This window comes from Penicillium chermesinum (genome assembly GCF_028974085.1).
Source record: "Penicillium chermesinum strain IBT 19713 chromosome Unknown utg000002l:1.0-5270490.0:1.0-5274688.0, whole genome shotgun sequence".
NCBI classification, from domain to species: domain Eukaryota; kingdom Fungi; phylum Ascomycota; class Eurotiomycetes; order Eurotiales; family Aspergillaceae; genus Penicillium; species Penicillium chermesinum.
Window position 1 is genome coordinate 1192177 of NW_026695312.1, and position 23469 is coordinate 1215645.

The window sequence follows — 23469 nt, forward strand, 5'->3', positions numbered from 1 at the left end:
AATTCATCGCCGGGGAACTCTTCGGTTCCCTTTGCGATTCTTTTACATATGCCGTGAGTGTTTACCAAGCTATCAGGTGGGTTCGATATCTATATAGTACGCAGTGCGATAGCCCTTCGAACTATGCGACGATTGTAAAAGTCCGAGCACCGAGTCTCCTTCGAACACCTCGCCGCGATTCGGTAGGCGTCTTCGTAACTAGAGCAAAGCGTGTCGTGACAGATTTCCCCGCCCCCTAGGCGGGCGGCTAGTCTCAGTTTCTAGAGGAGAGGGTAAGACGGCAACGTGCCGTCTTCTCATTCCTTCGAGATCTCAACGACAATCTTCGTGGCTGAGACACCCTTCTTCAGGAGATCCACACCCTCCTGGATCTTCTCCAGACCGCCAGTAATGACTTTCGGATCAGGCTTTGCCTGGAACTTCCCTGCAGCGAGAGCTTGGCCGAGGAACTTACGCCAAGTCCCGTCACCAATCTCTGGGTGGGTCATACCAGGGGCCAAGCCATTGACTTTCAGACTATCAGCATCGGCATGTCTTGTCAGTCCAGTGGATCGGTTACCTACCATATTCTGGCACCACATTTTCAGCAAAGGTGCCTTGCGGTGGCAGGACGAGAGGCAGAGAACCCCGACCACCGATATGGGCGAAGATGTCGTTACATTTAGCCTGGGTGTCAGCAGTGCTAATGCAATCGTAAACCACATCTCCTGGTCTCAGAATAGCTTTGATTTTCGGCACGGCCTCGGGATCTCTATGGTCGAAAATGAGACGCTCCCAGGCTTTTCACATATTCGTGGTTTGCAGGGCTTGCAGTCGTCAGGACTTCCAAGCCAGATGCGACTGCGAGCTGAATAGTAGAGCTTCCAACGGAAGAGCTACCGCCCCAAATGAGAATCTTCTTCCCAGTCGGCTTGGGATCCAACGAGGGCAATGGAAGCTTCAAGTTAATGTAGAGTCCACTTGCAGCTGTGGAGAATCCGAGGGGCAGAACGGCAGCGTTCGCCAGAGGAAGCGAATCGGGGACTTCGGCCATCAAAACCTCCCGACAGGTGCTGTAGGCCTGGAACGCATTGTTTGTCGGTTTTTTGGTGAGTAGCCCATCGCAGTGGCTATAACGAGGGTCAGGTAAGCTTTCCTCGAAAAAGAGAAGCGCATGGTTCGAGAGTTTTACCCAATCACTCTTTGTCCCAACTTGAATCTGGTCACGTTAGAGCCCAGCTGAGCAACGGTTCCTGCAACATCGGTCCCCAAGACATAAGGATATGGGTATTCAAAGATAGGGGTAGCTTGGACCTATAGCATCAGGATCAGCAGGGGGTATATATCCAGGTCAACGGGCAAATCCTACTATATGATCCACCGGGTTGATAGCAACATATGCTACCTTGATGACGACTTCATCTTCCGAGGGGTTGGGAACGGGCCCAGGCCCGACCTTGAAAGGCCGGGCCTTGGCTTCTATTTGCAATGCAGCTTGGTTTTCGAAGGAAGTCATGGTTGGAAACTGAGGTGGATAAATGGAATTAGACTGGTATCTAGTTCAACGAGGCTCTTTATAGTGCTGAGCTATGGGTTACCCTCACGAATCAGTCAATTATGATTTCAAATGCTTAGAAATACAACAGCCGTGAGCACCTTAGCCTCTTTAGTTCCTCTAACTACTGGTTCTTTGTGCGAAATACGGGCATGCGGGGACTTTATTGCTAAGGCGTCCAGCATGGACCTTGGAGCCTTGAAGGATCATTGGAAGGTTGTGTCTTGGAAATAAGGCTATCAAATTTACGCACCATTGGATGAGCCGCTTATGGATTTATCAGCAGTGTGTACATGAATAGTCACGTGGCATGTTGACAATTCGTGAGAACGGCCAAAGAAACAAGGAAGAAGAAAGGATTCATGGCAATGGATAGCATTCGTAAGGATCTGCTCTGAAGTGGGCTCGGTGGAAAGGCCACGCCCGTCGTAGATGGCAGCAGAAAAGTGGAAAATGTGACATGAAAGTTGAGAGCGGATTGGCTGGAGCAACGACGGCGAAGGAAAGTCAAATCCCTAAAACAGATACAGGCTTGGCGTATTGCTTTTAACGTGAAAAGGAGATACATGATCCTTGGCAGTATCACGTAGCGTCCGTGGATTTTACATCAGCTGGATGCATGACGAACTATTCTTAGTACGTGATAGCTTCATACAATACTCTCAATCTACAAGTGCGCGTGAGATATTGACAAAATCCGTCGCGAGAAAAAGCTGTAATGCATTCCATGTACGATTTTGTACTCCATCTATTCGAACGGGTTCCCGGGTTGCCACGTGGGCTCCCAAAGACCTTTAGCTTCCTTGACGCGGAGTTGAAGCCCTTTCATAATCCCGTAAATAGTCCTTAGAGTTGGCGTTGATACGTTGAGCTTCTCCGCTTCGCGCAGAGGCTCCCCAATAATGTTCTCAACCTCCATAAGATTGCCTTTCTCGTAATCCTGGCACATACTTGGCTTGAACTCGCAAGAGTTCGGATCCTGGTGAATGACCGCATGCACTAGATCAGGCTCGAGCGTGACTCCACTCGCTTCAGCAATAGCGCGGATTTCGTGGATGATAGGCAAGATCAGGTCCTCTGCGACATGCTGGCTCTGTCGGATTCGGCGGGTATCCATGCGCAGAATAGCTGCAACCGGGTTCATGGAAGCATTGTAGGCGATCTTGCGCCACCGAGCCTTGGCCACGTCTGGGGAGTAAATCACGTCGAGCTTTCCGTCCGGGTTGTAGATTTGGACGAATTTCTTGGCTGCCTCCTCAGCCACTTCGACCGGGACTTGTGGGCTGGCATAGGCACCGATCTTCTGGCAGTCATTGGCATCATGGTAGATCTTGGCGGGAGCTGTTTCAGTCGCGCCTGTGTAGACAACTGCGCTAATGATAGGATTGGTGGGGAACCGAGAAATCAAGGGCTTCTCGATATTGATGCCGTTCTGCGAAAGAATAATAGCTGATTTGCCGGGAGTTACCGCTGGGGCAATGATATCTGACACAACTGGGGGATAGTCTGGAATATTCTTGGTCGTAACGAGGATGTAGTCGAAGGGAGGAACTGTTCCGGACGAAACATCAGGGATTGAATTCGTAACTGTTGGGGGATGTCGATTAGCCAAGTCCTTTCGACTTTGTTATCTCCAGGATTTGCTCACTCGCTGTTGGTCTCCACCCCTTGATCTGGCCGAATTGGACAGAGTCGATATCGATTCCATTCTGTTGCGCCGCATCGTAGTTGGAGCGCATAACGGCAGTTACTTCCGCGGTGCCGCTTTTCTCCAAAGAATACGACGAGATCGTCCCAATCCCTCCGGTCCCAACCACGAGAACTCTGGTTTTAGCCATATTGAAAGCCGAAGCTTGAATAGCTGCTAAGCTAGAGAAACAAGGGCTTCCATATAGACTCTAGTTAAACCCCTCTTAACCCCTCCTGCGCTTATCGCTATCACCAGCGGGGCCCCGCTCTCTCATGCCGGAAAGAAAAAGTAGACGTTCCAGTTATGCATCTCGGACATGCCTTCCTGAATGAAAATCTCTTTTGCTATCGTGTTTGTATTCCGCCTCTCGGTTGTCCAAGTTTGAAACTCGCCCATTAATCTAGCCAAGGAATTGTGGGTGTTAGACTCAGCATAGATTCACTGATTAAACTCGTAGAGGGCTCTGTGCTGCTTGCTATTTGCAAATCCGTTATAAGTATACAATCTACATGGATCACCAAGTTAAAAAAAGAGTTCAAAGCTTCTTATCTGTATTTTTAACATCTCAAGTCAACATCACTGTTGCTTTGGGCCTTGTAGCAATCTCTCCCCACAGGCAGTTTCGGAAAGGAAACGAAACACATGCGAGACTCGGTCTGCTGCACGTAAGTATCGGGCGTGGAACGCACTAGTGGCAGTCATGTTATGTTATGATACTTGCTTGTCCTCAAGTTGAAGCTTTGGGGAATGCCTTCCCGTTCTGTATTTTTCTGTATTCGGCAGGCCAGACCGACGGTTAGACTTGCCCTGCTCACTAAACGCACTGCTGATTTGCAGTTGCAGGCCTTGAGGATGATACTGGAGATATTCCGGCCAATCCAAAACCAGTACTGAGAAACCGTGCATTTCCTGTCTGTGATCCATACACTACCCCGCTTTCTTTTGATTTATGGGCTGGCAGATATCTCGAGCATTTCGAGTCCTTCGGAATAGAACGACGAGCCGGTAAGCCACCAGCTTATCTACATTTAGCGTAATCCATACTGTCTTTCTTTGGGTCGAAGGTCAGGGACTCAGATAAGATATACTGATCTAATAACTAGTAGTATATCACACAGTCCCCGCTGAATTCCTCACAATTAACCCAATCTCAGTTGGCCCTCGATTCGATTGTGCTACAATGGCCAACCGCGGGAGAACCCTCGACCAACACGTTTATAGCATCAGGGACCTCGCTGTACATGGATCTGCAAACATGGACAAGACAACTAGAGGTAGGTTCAGCTCTTTCCTGAAACTGTTGCAGTCCCAGGACTCCATCCGAACTAGCAATCTGCCCTGGCTGGATTCCCTTCGAGACAACCCAGCTGACATCCGGTTCGGCAGAGTATTACAACGAGGGAGCCATGGATCTGAACACGTTCGTTCTGCGGGACACCACGCGTGAAATATTGTCGAACCTAACTTGCATCTTTTACAGCTTGCACTGGAACGAATCAGCGTATGATCGGTACATGATCCGACCGCGCGTTCTGCGTGATCTCTCAAAACTGGATCCTAGTGCTCACATTCTGGGATCCAAGGTCAAATTCCCGTTTGGCTTTTCCCCTACAGCAATGCAAACCTTCGCCCACCCTGAAGGTGAAATTGCCACGTCCAAAGCATGCGCCGCCTCCGACACACTGATGGCGCTTTCAAATTACTCAACAATTAGACTCGAAGATGTCATTGCCGAAGGCAAAGAGAACCCTTACGTTATGCAAATGAGTCTACTCAGAAACAAATCAGCGATGATCCAGATGATCACGCGTGCAGGAGGTTAGCACCGCACACTTTTTCGATCGGTCATGCAAGACTGAAACACTCACCAGCCCCTTTCCTCATTAGCTGCTGGCTTCAAAGCACTGTTTGTGACCCTTGATTGCCCTCATCTGGGGCGGAGACTGAACGAATTCCGGAACAAGTTCGGAGTCCCCCAGGGCATGGAATATGCCAACCTTTTTCCAGGCGTAGATGTGACTAATTTGGAAAATGGCGACGAGACAATGGCCTACGGTAAACACAATGATATCGAATCCATGAGAATTTCGGCACTAAACTTTCTCAAGACGAGACTCTTGAATGGCCTGATTTTATGCCTTTTTTCCGAAAGCACACCGAAATGCAGATTTGGGGCAAAGGAAGTGAGTAAAGCCCTGACTAGAATGTACAAGTTTGAAGACTGAGTGGCTGTGCCTTTCCAGTATACACTGCAGCAGATGCAAAGCTTGCGATCGAGCACGGATTCGATGGCATCATCGTCTCAAACCACGGTGGCCGCCAGCTGGACGGTGTCCCTTCGTCACTCGATGCTCTCCGGGAAGTTGCCCCTGTTGCAAAGGGCAAAATCCCGATCGCGGTGGATGGTGGTATTCGTCGTGGTACAGATATTTTCAAAGCCTTGGCTCTGGGAGCTGATTTTTGCCTTGCCGGCCGACCGGCTATTTGGGGGCTCGCGGTAAGTTTGTTCTGGGCGTGACGGGCATATATTTTGCTGACCATAATTCCAAGTACAACGGAGCAGATGGGGTCAAGCTGGCTCTCGATCTGCTTTACGATGAATTCAGGACATGCATGGCGCTTTCTGGGTATGTATTACCCTCATTATCCCCAACATGACTCAGTCCTGCTAATACACGCGTATCCTAGTTGTCGAAACGTGTCAGAGATCACCAGCGAGAGTATTTCGCTTTTGCAACCCGACGGTCGCTTGTCCAAGCTATAGACGGGAGTATGATCATCCGCATGTGCAGCTTCCGCGCTGTAACATAAGCCCATGAGAGTCTCTTCATAGATTTATCATGAAAGTGGCATCTAGAATTGCATACACCTAGTCCTTTCGATAGATGGTGGGTCAAAAAGCCAAGAAGCAGGAGCTGTAGTATGCCTTCTCAACAAAGCCGCGTAAAAAAGGGTTGCTTCCACGGTTGAGTCTACCGGTGGCAAACTTGTTCAAGTCCTGGAAAAGGAAAAGAGAAGAAGAAAAGAGAAGAAAAGAAAAGAAAAGGAAGGAAAAGGCAAAAGTGTCTCGAAAGCCTGGTCATCTTCGTTTTATGCTCCCCACACGGTAGAGATCGGCGCCTCGGAAAGGGCCGACGGTTTCTGCAGATTTTCACGATGATCTCGATCTCCAACCCCACAGTTACCCGAGGCACAACTGCCATTGCGCGGTCTTCAGCGCGTTCCTCTCATATTCCTCTATGAACACTTCCTGACGAGCTGCCTAGAAGAGACAAAAGTAGTTGATTCGCACGCCTCCTTTAATCTAATCCGCGACGATTTCGCGGCGAGCCTTGACAGCTTTGCCGGCACTTGATTGGCGAAGCGGGAGAAAAGTCTTGGGAGAGTGTTTCTGCGCGAAACAATCCCTGCAACACCTTTGAGGTTTCGAAACAGCGGGATCCAGGAGCAGGGACGTAATTTGATTGCCTGGTGAGAAACCTCTCAAAGCTCTCTCAGCTTCGATGCTGGCCTCTTCAGGGCAGGAAAGGGATCCTGGCGTACGTAGGCTTCGCTAGACGTGCCGGATCTGCCGTAGTGGGAGCCAAACACACGCAAGCGCTGCCGTCATCAACCAAAACCAAGCTTTTTCGGTGGAGTCCCGCAGGGTTAATTATAACAACATCTGTACTCAAGGGCGCCACAAATCGAGCTAGTTCGACTCGGTTCCTCGCAATGGCCAAAACAGACCAATCATGGCCCTCGGGGACTCAAAGCGTCGGATCCATTCTGCTTGGTGGACCGTACGTGGGCACAATCGCGTACTCATGAACGGATGAATCAGGGGGGGGGAAGATGCAGGAGAAACAATAAAAAACCAACCTGGCCTCGTTTTCCTTCCATATTCCATTCGTACCCCCCAAGTCCCTCGTTTAACCCCAGGTCTCCCCATTGTTTTTTGTTCAACTTTTTTATCACAACTTTTCGGAACCATAATATTGCACTTTTAAATACTGCCTTGTGCCTAACGATACTGAAATATGAAGCTTTCCCTGGAAGCGGCGGCCATTCTGGCTGCTGCTCAGCTCAGCGCTGCGCAGACCTACACCAGCTGCAATCCTACTGAGAGTAAGTAAAGCCTCGAGTGAGACATAAAAACGCACTCTCATCCCATGTCGAAGAAACCTGCCCCGCAGACACGGGCCTTGCCCAGTGGTCTTACTTCAGTGACTTCACTGACGCGTCGGCCCTGGAGCACTGGAATATCACTGCTGCGCCGGTGACCACGACCACTGAAGGAGCCAAATTCACTATCAACAAAGAAGGCCAGGCTCCAACCATTGCCAGCGAATTCTACATCTTCTTCGGCCATGTCGATGTCAAAATGAAGGCATCTGCTGGCACTGGTATCATTAGCACGTACATGCTGCTGTCTGATGACCTGGACGAGATTGACTGGGTAAGTTCACTTTCCCTCACAATTTGAACACCACAGCCGTCTAACATGGTCTCCAGGAACAAATCAGCACTTACCCCACCTCTATTCAGACTGATTACTTCGGCAAGGGAAACACCACGGCCTATGACCGCGATACAACCGTCCCCGTTATCAACCCTGAGACCGAATTCCACACCTACAGTCTGGACTGGACTCCTTCTCGTATCAACTGGCTCCTCGATGGCGAGGTGGTCCGTACCCTGAACTACCACGACGCCGTTGATGGCTACAACTACCCCCAAACCCCCTGCAGGATCAAGATCGGTATCTGGGCTGGCGGCGATCCCAGTAACGGCGAGGGTACCATCGAGTGGGCGGGAGGCGTAACCGATTACTCTGCCGCTCCCTTCACCATGTACGTTGAATCGGTGAACGTGACCAACTACTACCCGGCGTCCTCATACACCTACACGGACAAGACCGGTGCCTACACAAGTATCAAGCTGTCCAACTCTACCGAGGGCTTCCCCAGCAACAGCGTCTCTGTCAAGAGCGCAAATTCCAACATCAACAGCTCGGTGACCTCGTTTGATGCCTCGAAGTCCAATGCTTCTACCTCTGGTGCTACTGCCTCCGCCAGCACCAGTGGAAACACTGCGTCTGCCTCATCTTCTCTCTTTACTCCTCGGTGCTTTTGACTATCCTGACCACTTTCGGTGCTGCAGTCTTCCAGCTGTAAGCGACTGAAGGATTTGAGACGGGTGGGGAGGCAGCCGGCTTCCAAGGAGAGAAATTTGAATTAGTTACACCGTCGTTCCTTGTACATATCAATTAATTGGTCGAGCGGGCCCGCACATCTCTTGGAATCTAATTTTACCCACGGATTTAATGCACGGAAATGTCAAGTTCCTTCTATCAGATCGATTTCGTGCCGACATGTCAGCTTCCGGCTTTCCCTCCGTTCCATTATCGGGCTCTCTTCAAATGGATGATCTGATTCTGTCATAGTATCCAAATGGTGTCCCCAAATACAAAGTAGTCCATGTCCCAGTCCTCGTTCTGGTAAATAGCCGGCGCTGCCAAGACGCCATGTCGCCAACTTACCCAAAAATCAGTCCTCCCACGCTTCACCCCTTTAGTGGAGAATCCGGGGTCCGAGCGAGATGAGGGATCCGAGAAAACATGGAGAATATGGGGCCCCTCAAAGTATTTAGAGCCCCAATGCCCCTCGACTCTGTTTCTCTAAGAAGTTGAATTAGGGCTCGAAATCAGCCCCTGGCTCCGCGGCCCGAAGACTTACGCAACCGAACCGTGGCTCAACAAAGGAAGTCGATGGGCAAACCAGACCATGAAGAAATCGAGAATTTCGATAGGGGCCTGAAGGATGCCTCCCTTTGCGAGGTAGCAGCATTGGATTACCCAGACAGGGTGAAGACGAAATTCGTCAGCAAGCTCGACTCCTTTTGCCGCTGATGATGCTAATCTGTAAGAAGCTCTGCTGGGGGGGGTTTTTTGCTGGAATTGAAAATCTCGTCAACAACGGTTTGCTGATTTTTTTTTTTAGATGTTCTCAAAAATCTGGATCGGAACAATATTACGATTGCTCGACTGGGATCTTTCGAAAACCTAGAGCTCCATGGCAATCAGTACAACACCATAATCAGCGAGAAACGTCTAATCGTCCCGTATTGACAACGCAAGCGGTAAGGAAATGGGTCCCTTCTTTGTCTGGTGCATTGAGATTCATGTTCCTATGAAAATGGTTCTCAACAAGATGAGGCCGTCGCTCTCCCTGGTAAGAAAAAACCCTTCGCCCCTATTTTACCATACCCGAATCTCATCACTTCTTTAGCCTGGTGTGATGTGTGCATGGGCCCTTGTAAACAGCTTCACGGTGCCGGAAAAAGCTACTCTGGGCTTTTGGTCCTGCATTCTATTCTGGCTTTTGTCGAAGTAATCTTTTTCCGTTAGTGAAAGCCGTCGATCCGCCACGATATCCCCCTCACTCAAATCTACAGCCGGTGCTTTTGCTACCCTTCCCTTCGTGGTATACGAAAAAGGAACTTACTGCCCGCACTCCGATCTTTCAAAAGTTGCTGCCCAAATAGCCCGCACATTTGGGACTACTTGGTAGCGGTCTTGTCTGGAATGGATGGGAAGGCAGGACTTCCGTCTTGGAGATGGTTGTGTGTATACTGTCTTTTTGGTTCGCTTTCCCGGGTCTGGTTTAGGCTAAGGCCAGCTCCTGGAAGTCATTATCGAAGGTTCTGACACAGTTCCAACAGCCTTTGTGGCGATATCTATTTTGCCAGACTATCCAGCTACAAGAAAATCGCTCACCGACGAAGGGCGAACCCTTGCTATTACTCGCATCACGGAAGAAGCTGAAGCGACCGACGAAGAGCAGTGCATTTGAAGGTCTCAAGCTAGCCGTCACCGACCCTACCCTCTGCATCATCTGATTGATGCAGCTCGGCCTCAATACCGCTGCCTGTTTCACCAACTTTTTCCCGACCATAGTTCAACACGCTTGGACATGGGATGACGAAGACATTCCTTTTGTTCGCGCCGCTATATATCTTTGCCGCGATAGCGAGCCGCTGCAACTTTTTCCACGGCGGTCAAGTGGGCGAGCAATCGCTTCATATCGTGCGGCCGTGGGTGTTCCGCAGCGTCGGGCTCATCATCAGTAGGGGGACTTTGAATGTGGCAGCGCGGTACACGTCCCCCTTTCTAATTATGTCTATTTGCGCTTGATTTAGGGGCGTCTTATCCTGGATTTCCACATCTTTGCCTCGGTCCCAAAGCTAAACGTGCCGGTGGCTTACGTAGCTGTGAACGCGTTTTCCAACTTTGCGTCGATCTATGCTAGTTATTTCGAGCCTTCGAATCAGGGACCCAGATACTGGCAGGCAAAACGTGGCGAACGTTGCTTTCTTGGCAGATGCATCTTCATGGCTACCCATCTCCATCCCGTCCTGCTATGGAGAAATCGGGGCCTGCATCAGGCGACCAAGGTGGATCTTGCAGCTAGTAGAGACCCGGCAGGGGGCAGGGTCAGAAAGCCACCGAACGGCTGTGCGGTGGGACTACCACCGCAATTATCGGTTTACTCTTTTGAGTTCGAATGTGTTGATTGGGAGTCAATTTATTCGTTCCTTGCCCCACGAAACTGGTCTTTGCGTCCTCCACGAGCCCGGCCTTCTCGCCGTTATTTGCTTTTGCTCCGCAGGCAAGCATGTTCCGAGACGAGAACATGAGGCCCGGAACCAACCGAAGCCTGCGTCTCAAATTTTGTAAGTGCAGGCAAACTCAAAATCGAGGCTAAAACAATCCCGGTCTCACGGGGGTTTATCTACATAAGTAAAGAGTTAGAGAGCTCGGCCGGCAAGCGCGGCAAATCGGCGCATCACTAACCCCCCGAGATCGACGGGTGGGAGCGATCACGTTCGTCCGAGGCTAGCACGACCAAAGCAATCAATTTCAATTTCTGGATGCCAGAGAAGCAAGTTCTCTTAGTTCGTAACCCCCTAGAAGCGGGATCGAACTCCAGTGTTTATCGGCTATTCCAGGACGTTAAAGTTTGTTTGCCCTTTATTCCGTCCCCATCCGCACTAATCCAACCATGGGGGGGGTATGCGCCAAGCAACAGGGATCTCAAAGTTCCACCGAGTGGATCCCTGGCGCAGGAGCACCCATTCGTACGCATCTGTATCGATTGGGCGTAATTTTTGGGTGAGCCATAGGATCATCGTAAGGGTTACTCCGTAGAAAGGATATTGAATCGCGTCACAACCTTTATCAGCTGTAGATATATCTCCGAATCCTGATGTAAAAGAGTTCGTGAGTTCTTTTCGCCAACTCCAGTCTTCATCATGAAACCGGAGCTGCGCGAGACTTGGACCCCGGCCGTCAATATCTTGACGTGGTTTATGCTGGTGACGTCCATTCTGAGCGTCTTCACTCGACTCGGGACGAAAATCTGGATCTTTCGCAAGTTTACAACAGACGATTTCTTCAGTATCGGTGCGGTTGTGACATGTATCGCCCAGTCAATTGCGGTCTCTGTCGCGGCCAACGAAGGTCTCGGACAGCATATGGGCAAACTGTCGAGCGGCAGTCGTGACAAGATGATGAAGGTAAAGTCCATTTGCCAACGCTATGAACGACAAGAATGGCTAATGGCCTGTGTCCTTCGATAGGCTCAATACGCAGCCAGTATATTGTTCATCGCCAGTATGTGTTGCTCCAAGCTTGCGATGCTCTTCTTCATCCGCCATCTGTCACCAGCCTCGTTGGATCGCCGCTTCTCCCTGGCACTGGCCATCTTCATCGGCCTGTGGACTGTTTCAGGAATCATCGCAGCATCCTTCGAGTGCCACGTGCCCCTGACATGGAACTACATCGGTGGCCATTGCTACAATATGGTATGGAAAGACCACCCAGGAGCAGAACTAGTCCGTGGCAGATTCTGATTGATACCCTGCAGGTGGCCTGGTGGACATATCTCGCAGTGACCAACATCCTGTCCGAGCTCGGCATCGTCGCACAAGCCCTCCTTGTCATCGTACGGGTCCAAGCCGACGCCAATAAAAAGCTCGTCCTAACTGGCGTATTTGGCCTGCGTATAGTGTATGTCCTCCCATCAAATCTGGACAGCGAACTATCAAAAACTCATTTTGTTCCTCTCAGTGTGATCGTCGCTATCATTTGCCAGCTGGTCTACTTCTACCAATCTCGCTCCTCAACCGATCCCTCCTGGGACGCATGGACCGTGACCGTGTCAACCCAGATGGTCCAGGCTCTGAGCATCATCACCTCCTGTGCCCCACAGTTCAAACCCTTCCTCGACAGCCTCCGCTCCTCGGGGATGGCCCTCGGAGGAAGCAGCTACAACAGTCGCCCGCGCACATATGCATACGGTACCACATATAAATCGCGGAGAGGGCGGACCGGTGACGCAAGCGAAACGCATGAGCTCGTCAGTATGCCTGACGCCCATCGGGCTCTTGTAACCGCTTCCCCTGATTTCGACGCGCAAAGCCAGGTAAGTCAGGCACAGATTAAGGAGACGCGATCGTGGATGGTTACGGAATCGTCGAGAGAGGGGATTTGAGCGGGCGTACGCAGAATACCGGTACAAGGCTCTTCCCGGGTGTTGCTGTGAGCGAAATTTTGATCTTGATTTTTTTTTTATTTCTAATTTTTTTTTTTTTGTTTGGATTGCTGTGGATTGCTGTGGATTGCTGTGGACTGCTGTGGACTGCTGTGGGGAAGTCGATATATATTGAGGTGGAAAGTATAATAGATTCCATGTTCTCATTTGATGGCACCATCCCCATAGGGAAAAAATTTGGGCGGGCAGCGTTACAATGCAACCCTAGCCAAACAATGAAGTTTACGATTAGAGTTACAAAGAATTTTCCGCGGATTTCTGCAGACCAGATAAAACCCAGATCCAAAATTCAGACGCAGAACCACATTAAACTCAAATGAACCGATGGCCAGTCAGCACCAAGCGTGGGTATCGCCCTCGGAAGACTGGAGGATATTGTGCCGCTCGAGATTGGGCTCCGTTTCAACATCCCTGCATTGCATTAGCGCACATGCCACGGTCGACACCCCCAACTCGGCAAAGCGGAGACTGCAGTGACTAAGGGAATCAAACCTAAGATAACTAGTTCAAGTAACCTAGCTCAACTTTTGACTTAATGACCTTCCGGTCTCTCATTCTCTCAATCTCTTCAGCCTTCGTTCGCCGTTCGAGATGAAGCACATGGAAGCAACCAGTATGCAGGAGCTGGGGGGTCAGTCCAGCAAGGCCGATGATGAGAACTTGGCGCGGATGGGTAAACGCCCTGTTCTAAAAGTGAGATCTTTCTTCAGGTCCTGGCAGAAAAAAAGTACTGACAGGAGATAAGCGCAACTTTGGTCTGCTGTCCATGCTCGGGTTCAGCTGTACGATTCTGATCACTTGGGAAGGCATTGTCGTGTGAGCAGAACTACTTGGCTCTGCGGGCGGAACGTTGGGCTGACGATATGCAATGCAAGGCTGTTCTTACAAGCATACTCAAAGTAAGTTTTGACCAGCACGTTCTACTCGTGTTCCCCACGTGTCGGGGCTGATGAGTTTGCAGCGGTGGCCCGGCCGGAGCCGTGTATGGCTTCATCTTCGTTTGGTTGGGTGTGGCATCGACGTTTGTCGTCTTGTCGGAACTGGCTTCTATGTATGTCCGCTGTACCCTCATGTTAGAAAGATGGACCCGGAGACTGATTTGTACAGGGCTCCCACCTCGGGCGGGCAGTACCACTGGTGCTCCATGCTGGCCCCGCCGTCTGGGATGAAGCTAGTTAGTTATTTGACCGGTATGCTCGCGAAGGAGATACGAACGAATCTATCGCAATACTGACAGGGATCTCAAAACAGGCTGGCTTACTGTGATCGGATGGCAAGCAACATACGCCACATCCTGCTATCTGTGCGGGAGTCTGATCCAAGGGTTGATCATTCTCACGCAGAAGGACTATGTCCCACACAACTGGCACGCAACCTTGCTGTTCTGGGCAGTGGCTTTATTCGCTGTCGGCATCAACTGCGTGGGCGGGCGGTTGTTGCCGCGGTTTGAGGGCTTTATTCTGATCCTTCATGTTCTGGGGTTCTTCGCCATCTTGATTCCATTGACGTACATGGCTGATCATGGCACTGCGAAAGAAGTCTTCACACAGTTTTTGAATCTCGGTGGATTCCCTACGCAAGGGCTGTCGTTCTTCGTGGGCTTGGTGGGTTGCGTATTCGCCTTCGCTGGTGGCGACGCTGCAGTTCATGTAAGCCTATTCTGCTCATAGTCGAAATCCTCCCTCTGCTGACTTTAGATCCAGATGTCCGAGGAGATCACCAATGCGGCCGTCGCGGTTCCAACATCGATGATGCTTAGTGTGTTGATCAATGGCAGTTTAGGATTCGGGATGTTGATCGCCATGCTTTTCTGCTTGGGGAATATCCAGCAATCAATCAACTCTCCGACAGGGTACCCGTTCATGGCAATCTTCCTCCAGGCCACTGGCTCGGTCGCAGGGACCGCCGTTATGGCCTCGATCGTCACGACGATGGGTATCACAACCTCGGTGGGTATGTTGGCGTCCTCTTCTCGTCAGATGTGGGCCTTCGCGCGCGACCGTGGGATTCCGGGATGGCGAATTTGGAGCCAGGTCAGTCATCCCAACTCTCTCAGGAAAAAGGCAAAAGGGAAAATCAAACTAACGGTATAACTCAGGTTCACGGCGGTACCGCAGTCCCAGTGTACTCCGTTCTGTTGACCACTGTCATTGTCTGTCTCTTGGCATTAATCAACATCGGATCGGCCGTCGCCTTCAACGACTTGGTCGCCATGTCCATTTCGGGTCTGTACATGTCATACATGGTAGTTGCTGGCCTGCTGCTCTACCGCCGCTGCACCGGTGGAATTAGCAAGACGGCAAATGGCGAGTCTGCCGTCGTCAACACCGCTGGTGCCACGCTAGTCTGGGGTCCATTCCATGTCCCCGGCATCTGGGGCATCCTGATCAACGCCTTTGCCCTCATATATATGACCATTGCGGTGTTTTTCAGCTTCTGGCCGCCTTCCTGGCAGGTCACAGTGAACACCATGAACTTTAGTGTGGTGGGAACGTTTGGGGTGATTCTTCTCAGCCTCATTTACTACGTGATTCGGGCCAGACATATCTATAATGGTCCAGTGATGGAAGTCTTCTAGATGATTCACCGAGGGTCCGCACCAGTGGCATGACGAGATGCCGTGTATTCTATGTTAGTATTGACATATAAGCTCCTCATATTAGAAACGCATTCGAATATATCTTGCTTTTTCAAGTGATACACCTATCGTAATGGGAACCCTATAGTGCCCGGCCCTCATTTCTACGAGCCCATCTTGGAAAATACCAAAATGCTAAAAGGGAGCCAAACGATTAACCCTCCAGGCTATCGCTCTCCTAGCCCTTCAAGTTACCTTCAAATCCGTAGCTTACCGAGTCACACTGCCACTATCAACCACGAGGTCACGGGGGGGGGAGCATCCGAGAACACTAATTCCTCATTGCCAGTCCCACGAATCAACATGCAAACCCTCGCAAACGTGTGCAAATCCCGAGACTAACTCCCTCGGCACTTGCTCGCAAAGAAGTCCGGTGCCATGTGCCATTTTAACTTTGCCACATGGCCACGCAAAACTCTAGTCCTCTCAGGATCCGAAACACTACCCAGGTACGCCCCGCGCTATCCAGAAATAGCAATTCCTTCGAGGAAAAACACCAGAAACCCCATCAGGTCTCAATCCAAATGCGCGGTGGCTCCGCACCTTGCATAAATCTGTCCGGTGCCCGCGTCTCTCATTGGCCTCTGACCGGCCTCTCTCTCTTCCCCCTCCGAGCTCCGAGCCCAAAAGGGGGAACCCAGGGGGCGATAAGCACCCCCTGCGCGCCATTGGGACTGGGCGCAATCCGCCGAAGTTTACCCCGAAGAGCCGGCGCCCCCATCCGTTCATAAAGATGCATTACCATTACTAGTGCAGGTCCGGATCCTCTTTCGTTTGCGAGCTCCCAGGGGCCAGCCTGCCGATCATTCGGGTTCGGGCGAGGCAGATCACGGCTAGGGATAGGTGGATAAGGTGTTCTACGATGGGTTTCCGGAAGGGAAGGTATTCCGTTCATGCTTGGCTTGGGTGACGTGCTTGGGGGGTCGGTAGGAGAGTTGGTCCCGACGGAACGCCAAGAGGCGGTTTGTGCCGCTGCTTTAGGGGTGGTTAATTAGGATTGTTCTTGTGATAAGGCAGTGAGGGATTGGGGGGCCTCTTGGTGTGTGCTTTGGTGGTACTGGTGGTCATGGTTTGGAGGGTGACTTTGGTTCTTGAGTCTTCGGGGGAAAAAAAAGCAGTCAATTGGCGTTTGGGAAGACTGGTCAGTTACAGAAGGGCCATGCGGCTTGATATTCTATCGTAAGCCTGTAAATCCAGCATGCTCGTCATCTCTACGCTCCAAACATAAAACAAAAATCCTCTCCCATGGTATAAGATAAACATCAAGCATCACGAAAGAATATAGAACGAGGGTGAATCGAAAGGAGAGTCGTCAAAATGGGGAAAAGTCATGGCGAAGCATAGTAAAGACTATGCATGACTATACATGGACTTAAGAGCTATGCTCGGCGCGCGGGGAGCCCTCGGGCACTAGAGGGGCTGTCTGGAAGGCGCCTGACAGGCTCTCTGCCCCCGATGTCCACGAATAAGGAGTAGCCGGTGCTTGGTAGGCCTGGGAGGCTGTTAGGATTGCTCGACCAGAGAAGAGCCTCATCAAGGATACATACAGAGGAGTCTATCTGTGATAAAGTCGGGTCGATATTTGAGTTCCAGAAAGGTGGTCCCTGCTCTGCAGGCTGGACTGGAATGAGGAACGCCTCTGGCTTCAGGACATTTCGCATGTAGCCCTCGATCATGCCCTCAAATCCGCTTGGGAGTTGGGTAACCCAGGATTCGGTTGGGAAGAGTGATTCGTGCGAGTGTCCCGGTTCCATTCCCATGGGGTAGCTGTACAGAGAAGCGTCGTTGTTGGACGCTCCATATGGCTGGTTGGGGTCGCTGACGCCGCTCAGAAGACTCTTCTCGTTTTCCTGTGGGTTTGCTGCACTGGTTTCTGAGGTGGGCGACTGGTACCCGGGCACCACAGGCGAACTCTGGGGATGGGTGCGCGCGCTCTTGCGTGCACTCCTAGCGGAGGATGTTGACTTGGTGCGTCTAGAAGGTGCAATCTGGACGGGAAGATTCGGTCCACTGCGGAAAGCAGATCGATTAGTATATGGGGCAAATGGTTCCCGTTGGGGGGTGTGCCTTACTGTCGAGTCATGTGCTGGGCGAGGTTCTCGGCGCGTTGGAAGCTCTTCGCACAGCTCTCGTGGGCGCACATGAAATTCTTCTTCGCCTTGTGACTCAACTCATGCCGCCTTCGGTGTTCGGCTCTGGTGAAGACCTGGCCCTGTAAGTTAGCCGGTGCTCATGAATTCCGGTAGGAAGACCAAACTTACCTTCTCACAGCCAGGCCACTCACAGGCATGCACCCGCTTTCCTTTCTTCGCTCTGCTCACCCGGTATTCACCGGTAAACGATGAGGGTGACAGGGGCATCTTCACGCCGGACTCGGGGTGAGAAGGTTCTCGAGGGGCGTTTTTCGGTCATGATGGGAGCGACAGTCGAGACGTATTGGGGTTCCGAAAAGGGAGGTAGAGAGGTGTCGCGGGAAAGGGGATATTGAGACACAGTCATAGACATCGTGGACCGCAGGTACTCAATGCGATTCGGGGAGGATCTTTCTTTCGCTTTTGAGAGGACGAGGGAGGGGTTTGTATCAAGTTTATAATGCCAAGTCTTGTCACCAGAGGACCTGAGGGTGAAAACGTATCTGCCGTAGTTGAAGAATAGCCAAAAGGCATGAAGAAAATCCCCAGTCCTGGAGGCCTTGCCTAGGGACCTATATAAATCCCCCCGGGGATGATCGTGGATCATTAAGGATCGGCTGTTGAAAGGAAGTGTAATTTAAAAATGGGTCTGGCAATGACGTTAATGCATTTGTTTCTTTTCTTTTTCTTTTTCTATTCTTTCCTTTTTGAATTTTGGGCGTTCAGTTTTCCCCGACCCCATCTGCAGTGTTTTTTTCTTTTTCTTTGTTGGTTTTTTTTTAAATTACTCTTTTGATTCAATGTACGATTTTTTCGCCTCGCGCTTCTAGCCCAAAATGGTGGGGATTCTCCATGTTCGACTGATCGACAGGATTCACGGGCCCCCGAAGCGGCTGCTTCATACCTCCCAAGCTTTAATCCGCCAACAAAAGGTGGAGCAATTGGGAAAATCGTGTTTGCGGGATTCCCCTCACGCATCCCACACGTCAACCTGAGGCTTTTAGATAGTACGTCTGCTCCATCCCCCGTGGGACCGCTGCGATGATGCCGGGTTTCGAGGTTTGTACTGTAAGTCTCCATGACCGGCTGTGTAGATTGATCTCGCAGCTCCTTGTTTCGGGGCGAGCCGTTTGTCGTAACTCGTATTATTGCAGCCGCGCAGGTCCGCTGGGAGGTCCACAGGCCGAACAAAGGATCAAAAAAGCCAGGGGAGCCACCGAGCCATGGAAACGGCCTTCTGCATCCGCGACATAGCACTATGGGCTTTATCATTTGCTGCCAACTTCGCACCACTGCTGTGGGGGCGATTGGGCTGAGCCCCGTTTGACAGATATCCCCTCGTCCGCGGCTTGAAACTACGAGGGCTGGCCCAAACAGGAGACATTGTGAGCCTGGATAATGCACAGTTGGGTGGAGGCGACAAGGGTCTACCCGCCGTTGGATTGGCCGCTGTGACGCTGAGGCCCCAAAACGCGAGTCAAGAGTCTTGTCGATCATCCCTCAATCAAGAAGTAGGTGTGATTCAACGACAAGGGGGGGAGCAGGTGTTGGCTAGCAGGATGATTTAGCGCGGTAAAATGGCTTGGGGCCAAAGAACCACGGATGCTTCACCTTTAGTGCGAAATTCCTGCCATCCGTATAGCTTCGTGATTTGGAATTGCTGCCGGCCAGACTCCAGTGGCCCCTGATTAGCTTCTCGATCGACGAGACCAACGGTCAAGCACAATTCATCTCCCCCACATGGTCCTCGATAGTTATGGCGGGGGACTTCATTACGGCCTCCGCCCATTGGCTCGCAAAATTTTCTGATGGCGCAGGAGTTTAGCGTGGCGCTACTGGTAAGCGAGTATCTACCCCACCAGAGATCTACCTTGTGATTCGATCTGGCCTCAGATTGCACAGCAAGTATCTCTAGATCCCTGCCAGGGTAAGAGGCTCAGTCTAGCGGTATGGGTCGAGTCCTACGATACGATTTGTTGTGTAGAGCCCTTGGATTCTTATTGAATGACGCTAGGCTTATGCCATCTTTTCTGTTCGCCCGTTCGTGTACAGTGGCTCAGCCCTGTGACTCGGCCACTACTCTGAGCTCACTACTCTTAGCTCTTCGTTATTTGTTCTGAGGCCATAATAACCCTGAAGCACGGCCTATACACCGCCCACACACAGCCCACACAATACATTGATTGGCACTGTGCACTTACGATCACATGATCCATTTTGGGTCCCCGTATACACCAGCACAGGCAGACTTCAGAGCGAGCCAGTGGGGGGATCTAAATTATCCTACTGTTACAGAAGTTACATGGTATTATTACTAGGAGGTTACGGACCTGGTTAAGATTCTGCCTAGTTAGACCGTGTTAGATAGTTTTTGTTAGGAAACTCCCACCTTCCCACTTTTAGAAACACAGCGATACATTGAATCATAGTCAAGGTCCAGTTCTCCAAATTCTAGGCTGGAAATACGGCCTGCAAGGCCTCTATATTCAGAGAAGGGATCCCTGTTATCATTTATAGCCACTCCGAGCGGCACGATCCGCAATATCCACGGATGACCGCAATCCATATCCGCGAGTTGCGGATCTGGTATTGGATATGCCGCAGTCTAAGTAATAGACGATCCATACCTAGCATACTGCTGTAGTAAAGACAAATGCTGGTCCATATCAATGAAACGACCTTCACTCACTCTTAGAGCAGGGGTTTTAGACCTACCTAGAAGCTGCCGGTCGGTTCAATGAGTATAAGATATGAACTTGGCGACTTGGAAAAAAAATCGGTTCTCGTTTCCACCAATTGTTCTTTAATCTACAATCGCAGATACCTGCACTGACGCATTCTACAATGTCTGTTCCTACCATCAACTTCGCGACCCTGCAACCTGCCATTATGTGTAAGGTGAATGCCGGCGCCGCGCACCCTGTTGGACCTCATGACTAAAGTTGGTGATGATAGGAAACCCCTACCGGGACCATCGAAACTGCGCATGGATTTGAACCCCGGTTCTCAGCCAAGGTCGTCATTGGTGCGGACTGGCTTGAATTTGACCCCGACAAGAAGCATGTGCGCATTAGTGGAAGAGTTTCAATTCCGTCTGTCTGAGTCCCCTTGGAAATTGCCTGCTGACAAGTCTATAGAACCACGGATGGCAAGGACATCAGTTTCGGATACCAAGGCATTATCGCATTGAACGAGGCCGTGATGAAGATTTTAACATGGAGCCAGATTCTGTTAGTGTGCCGTTCGGGTTCAGCAGTAGGCCTTTGAGCGTAACCAACTCTCGAGATCTGGATGGGTCATTGATTAGAGGGAAACAGCGGGATCTCATCAATTCCATAGCGGCGATCCAGCCCTTGATGAGCTACAGAACATGACCCTGGTGGGCAATGACCGGATGCTGGTAAATGAGGAAACACGCGTTATTACGGTGGAATCCCGTATTTCGCCCGGTGTTTCTGCCACTGGGTTCGATTAGTTAAGACTGACAGCGCACGCCCGGGTGTTGTGATTGGGGATCCGGTGCGGCGAAATTCGCCGTCTAATGAAATTGATTCACTCCGGACGGGCCGCTTCGCGAAGGAAGCTAAGTGCTAAGTAGTTCCTCCAGCATATGCCCAGGTGGTAAAAACCCCCTGTACTTATAAATAGATATTATCCCTCTTGTTTTGGCCGGTATCGGTCGTATCTGCAATCTACAACCTGGACTACCAGTACTCATTATATGATGTCCAACAACAAGATCTTGTTTATCCTTGGCGCAGGGCCTAATGTTGCCACTGCACTGCAAAACACTTTGCGTCGCAAGGATATCAAATCGCCCTCGTGAGCCGCGGTACCTCGACTTCATTTGATCCCTCCTACTTCTTCATTCAGGGTGATCTTTCTAGCCCGGACAAAATCCCCGAGTGGTTTGCTCAAGTCAAAAAGAAGTATGGAGGGGCCCCGAACGTGGTGATCCACAATGGTAAATACCATCCAGTAACTTTGTTCGGCCCCCAGGATCTAACGACGCCCGTCCACTACAGCGTACCATGTCTTCCCGGCACACCCACAGAATCCCCTATCGCTTAGTCTTGGTCAGCTCAACTATGACTTGGCCGTGAACGTCACGTCAGCCTACCTTGCAGCACAGGAGGCCGTCAAAGGCTTCGAGACCCTCCCAGCCGAACTCCCCAAGTAGTCCATCTACACTGCCAATGGCCTGAATATGATACCTATGCCTCGTCTAGTTAGCCTCGGTCTTGGCAAGACTGCCCTGGGCCATGTCATCGGGAATACGACGCTCGCCTTCCAAGGCAAAGGATACACGTAAGCATCCTATCCCATCCTGAGGATTACTTACTGCCAAGCCAAACTAACCATTTTACACAGCTTCTACTATGGCGACTTTGCCAGTGGCGCTATTAGCGGTATCGCGCATGCAGAGCGGTACTGGGAGCTTAGCCAAGATCGTAAGCAGAGACCGTGGATGGATACCTTTGTGGCTGGTCAGGAATACAAGGATTTGCCTAAGGTTTGATAATGGTGGACAATTTGTCAAAAGAGAGGAGGAACCTGTTGCATCAATCGCTATATAAGACTACAATCACTATTTGAGCAGCCGAAATCATCAGCCTGTTCTTCCTGCCCATCAACCTATCCTAGACGGCCAACTGTCAGATATAAAGAGGCAAACTTAAAGCAGAATTCATATTGACAGAAAGATTAGGAGTAGAAAATTTCTGTAGTGGTTGTCGGTAGTCTGCGCAGTGCGTACTCAAAAATGAAATAAAATAAAACAAAATACGCAAAACCGAAAAATAGAAGAATAAGAAGAATAGAAATGAAAAGTTTCGAGTAGAAGCGGCCAAGTATAAACTCATCTGAAAATCCCAATACACATACATTACTTGCCGGTATGTATTCTCATTCCAGGAAATTCAGGTCCTAGCCAGAAACATGTTGGTGTTAAACCATGATCGTCACAATAGAGAGGATCATGGCCAATGCAATACTAAGCCCAAAAAAATCTCAATAGAGACGACAGTCGAGGCGAAGCCGCGGGCTTAGAATTCGCGTATACGAGGACGGTTTTGGTTACTGATTCTGAATAGCGATTGTAGCCATCTAACACCTCAATTCGATCGAATCTGTGCCGAAAATAACAATTATACCACTCTACATGCCTTCACACTCGTCACATCTATCTCAACCTCTTGGTGTTACATGTTTTGCGGCGTTGAAGCATACATACCGTCGCTTTATAAGTAATCTAACATGAAACAGCTGACAAGCTCGATTTCTTAGCAGATTATCCTCGTGCACGATACGAAGCTCTCCAGCCAAATATCGTTCGAAATAGCTTTATAGCTACTGGTCTAGTACCAATCGATACACAAAAGGGCATTCTAAGCTAAATATATCGCTTCGAACACCCACCACCCCAAGCAGCCGACCAAGCGAATCTAGCAAATTTGCACCAAAGATGCTTGAAACAGTGGTTCAATTACAAAAACAGGCTACATTGATCAAAGATTTGTTGAAGCAACGGTTCAATAGCCCTCCGTCGCCCTCTAAGTCTGCTGTTGACCAGATTAGCGAAGGCGCCTATTCATCAACGCATCACGCTGCGGGATTAGCCCAAGAAGTTACTGATTGCGTCGTACAAATGAGAAAAAGCGCTAAAAAAAAAAAAACACTTTCGAATAACCAAATGATATATGATGGAGGTCTTACAGTTCCAAAGGGCTAACAGCTAGTTCAACAGTAAAGCCTGCCAGTTGAAGATGGTATGGTAATGTCGCCTGAGGCAGGCGAATTGACGGATCGGGCAGATTTACCACGCGAAAGAGCTCCGCAAAGGGGTAGCGGATGTGGGGGAGATAGGCCATAAGATTAATTGA

At 50.4% G+C, this 23469-nt stretch overlaps 8 protein-coding genes across 8 annotated transcripts; 5 read left to right on the forward strand and 3 right to left on the reverse strand.

Annotated features, from left to right (window-relative positions):
• Positions 1-296: 296 nt before the first annotated feature.
• On the reverse strand, positions 297-1495 carry N7468_001237 (zinc-binding alcohol dehydrogenase family protein; the record flags this gene model as incomplete). The annotated part of the gene is made up of 5 exons (XM_058470534.1): positions 297-508; positions 564-666; positions 788-1109; positions 1172-1293; positions 1349-1495. 5 exons carry the CDS (start codon positions 1493-1495, stop codon positions 297-299), a joined length of 906 nt encoding a protein of 301 aa, XP_058333675.1.
• Positions 1496-2282: 787 nt separating this feature from the next.
• N7468_001238 (ketopantoate reductase family protein) lies at positions 2283-3372 on the reverse strand (the record flags this gene model as incomplete). Its single annotated transcript, XM_058470535.1, has 2 exons — positions 2283-3121; positions 3183-3372. The coding sequence occupies 2 exons, from the start codon at positions 3370-3372 to the stop codon at positions 2283-2285; spliced, it is 1029 nt and encodes a 342-aa protein (XP_058333676.1).
• A 1032-nt stretch (positions 3373-4404) lies between these two features.
• Positions 4405-5988, forward strand: N7468_001239 (alpha-hydroxy acid oxidase; the record flags this gene model as incomplete). Its single annotated transcript, XM_058470536.1, has 8 exons — positions 4405-4498; positions 4554-4644; positions 4705-5042; positions 5112-5279; positions 5333-5407; positions 5468-5721; positions 5775-5851; positions 5913-5988. 8 exons carry the CDS (start codon positions 4405-4407, stop codon positions 5986-5988), a joined length of 1173 nt encoding a protein of 390 aa, XP_058333677.1.
• Positions 5989-7243: 1255 nt separating this feature from the next.
• N7468_001240 (glycoside hydrolase family 16 protein) lies at positions 7244-8339 on the forward strand (the record flags this gene model as incomplete). Its single annotated transcript, XM_058470537.1, has 3 exons — positions 7244-7331; positions 7385-7662; positions 7719-8339. 3 exons carry the CDS (start codon positions 7244-7246, stop codon positions 8337-8339), a joined length of 987 nt encoding a protein of 328 aa, XP_058333678.1.
• A 3177-nt stretch (positions 8340-11516) lies between these two features.
• N7468_001241 (uncharacterized protein) lies at positions 11517-12757 on the forward strand (the record flags this gene model as incomplete). The annotated part of the gene is made up of 3 exons (XM_058470538.1): positions 11517-11780; positions 11844-12068; positions 12131-12757. The coding sequence occupies 3 exons, from the start codon at positions 11517-11519 to the stop codon at positions 12755-12757; spliced, it is 1116 nt and encodes a 371-aa protein (XP_058333679.1).
• Positions 12758-13408: 651 nt separating this feature from the next.
• N7468_001242 (putative GABA permease) lies at positions 13409-15395 on the forward strand (the record flags this gene model as incomplete). Its single annotated transcript, XM_058470539.1, has 8 exons — positions 13409-13510; positions 13563-13633; positions 13693-13716; positions 13779-13868; positions 13925-14007; positions 14069-14466; positions 14521-14850; positions 14916-15395. 8 exons carry the CDS (start codon positions 13409-13411, stop codon positions 15393-15395), a joined length of 1578 nt encoding a protein of 525 aa, XP_058333680.1.
• A 1432-nt stretch (positions 15396-16827) lies between these two features.
• Positions 16828-17815, reverse strand: N7468_001243 (uncharacterized protein; the record flags this gene model as incomplete). Its single annotated transcript, XM_058470540.1, has 4 exons — positions 16828-16947; positions 17003-17465; positions 17528-17667; positions 17717-17815. The coding sequence occupies 4 exons, from the start codon at positions 17813-17815 to the stop codon at positions 16828-16830; spliced, it is 822 nt and encodes a 273-aa protein (XP_058333681.1).
• Positions 17816-20431: 2616 nt separating this feature from the next.
• N7468_001244 (short chain type dehydrogenase) lies at positions 20432-22106 on the forward strand (the record flags this gene model as incomplete). Its single annotated transcript, XM_058470541.1, has 9 exons — positions 20432-20485; positions 20543-20679; positions 20725-20817; positions 20927-21052; positions 21299-21409; positions 21475-21551; positions 21613-21766; positions 21821-21895; positions 21959-22106. 9 exons carry the CDS (start codon positions 20432-20434, stop codon positions 22104-22106), a joined length of 975 nt encoding a protein of 324 aa, XP_058333682.1.
• Positions 22107-23469: the final 1363 nt, after the last annotated feature.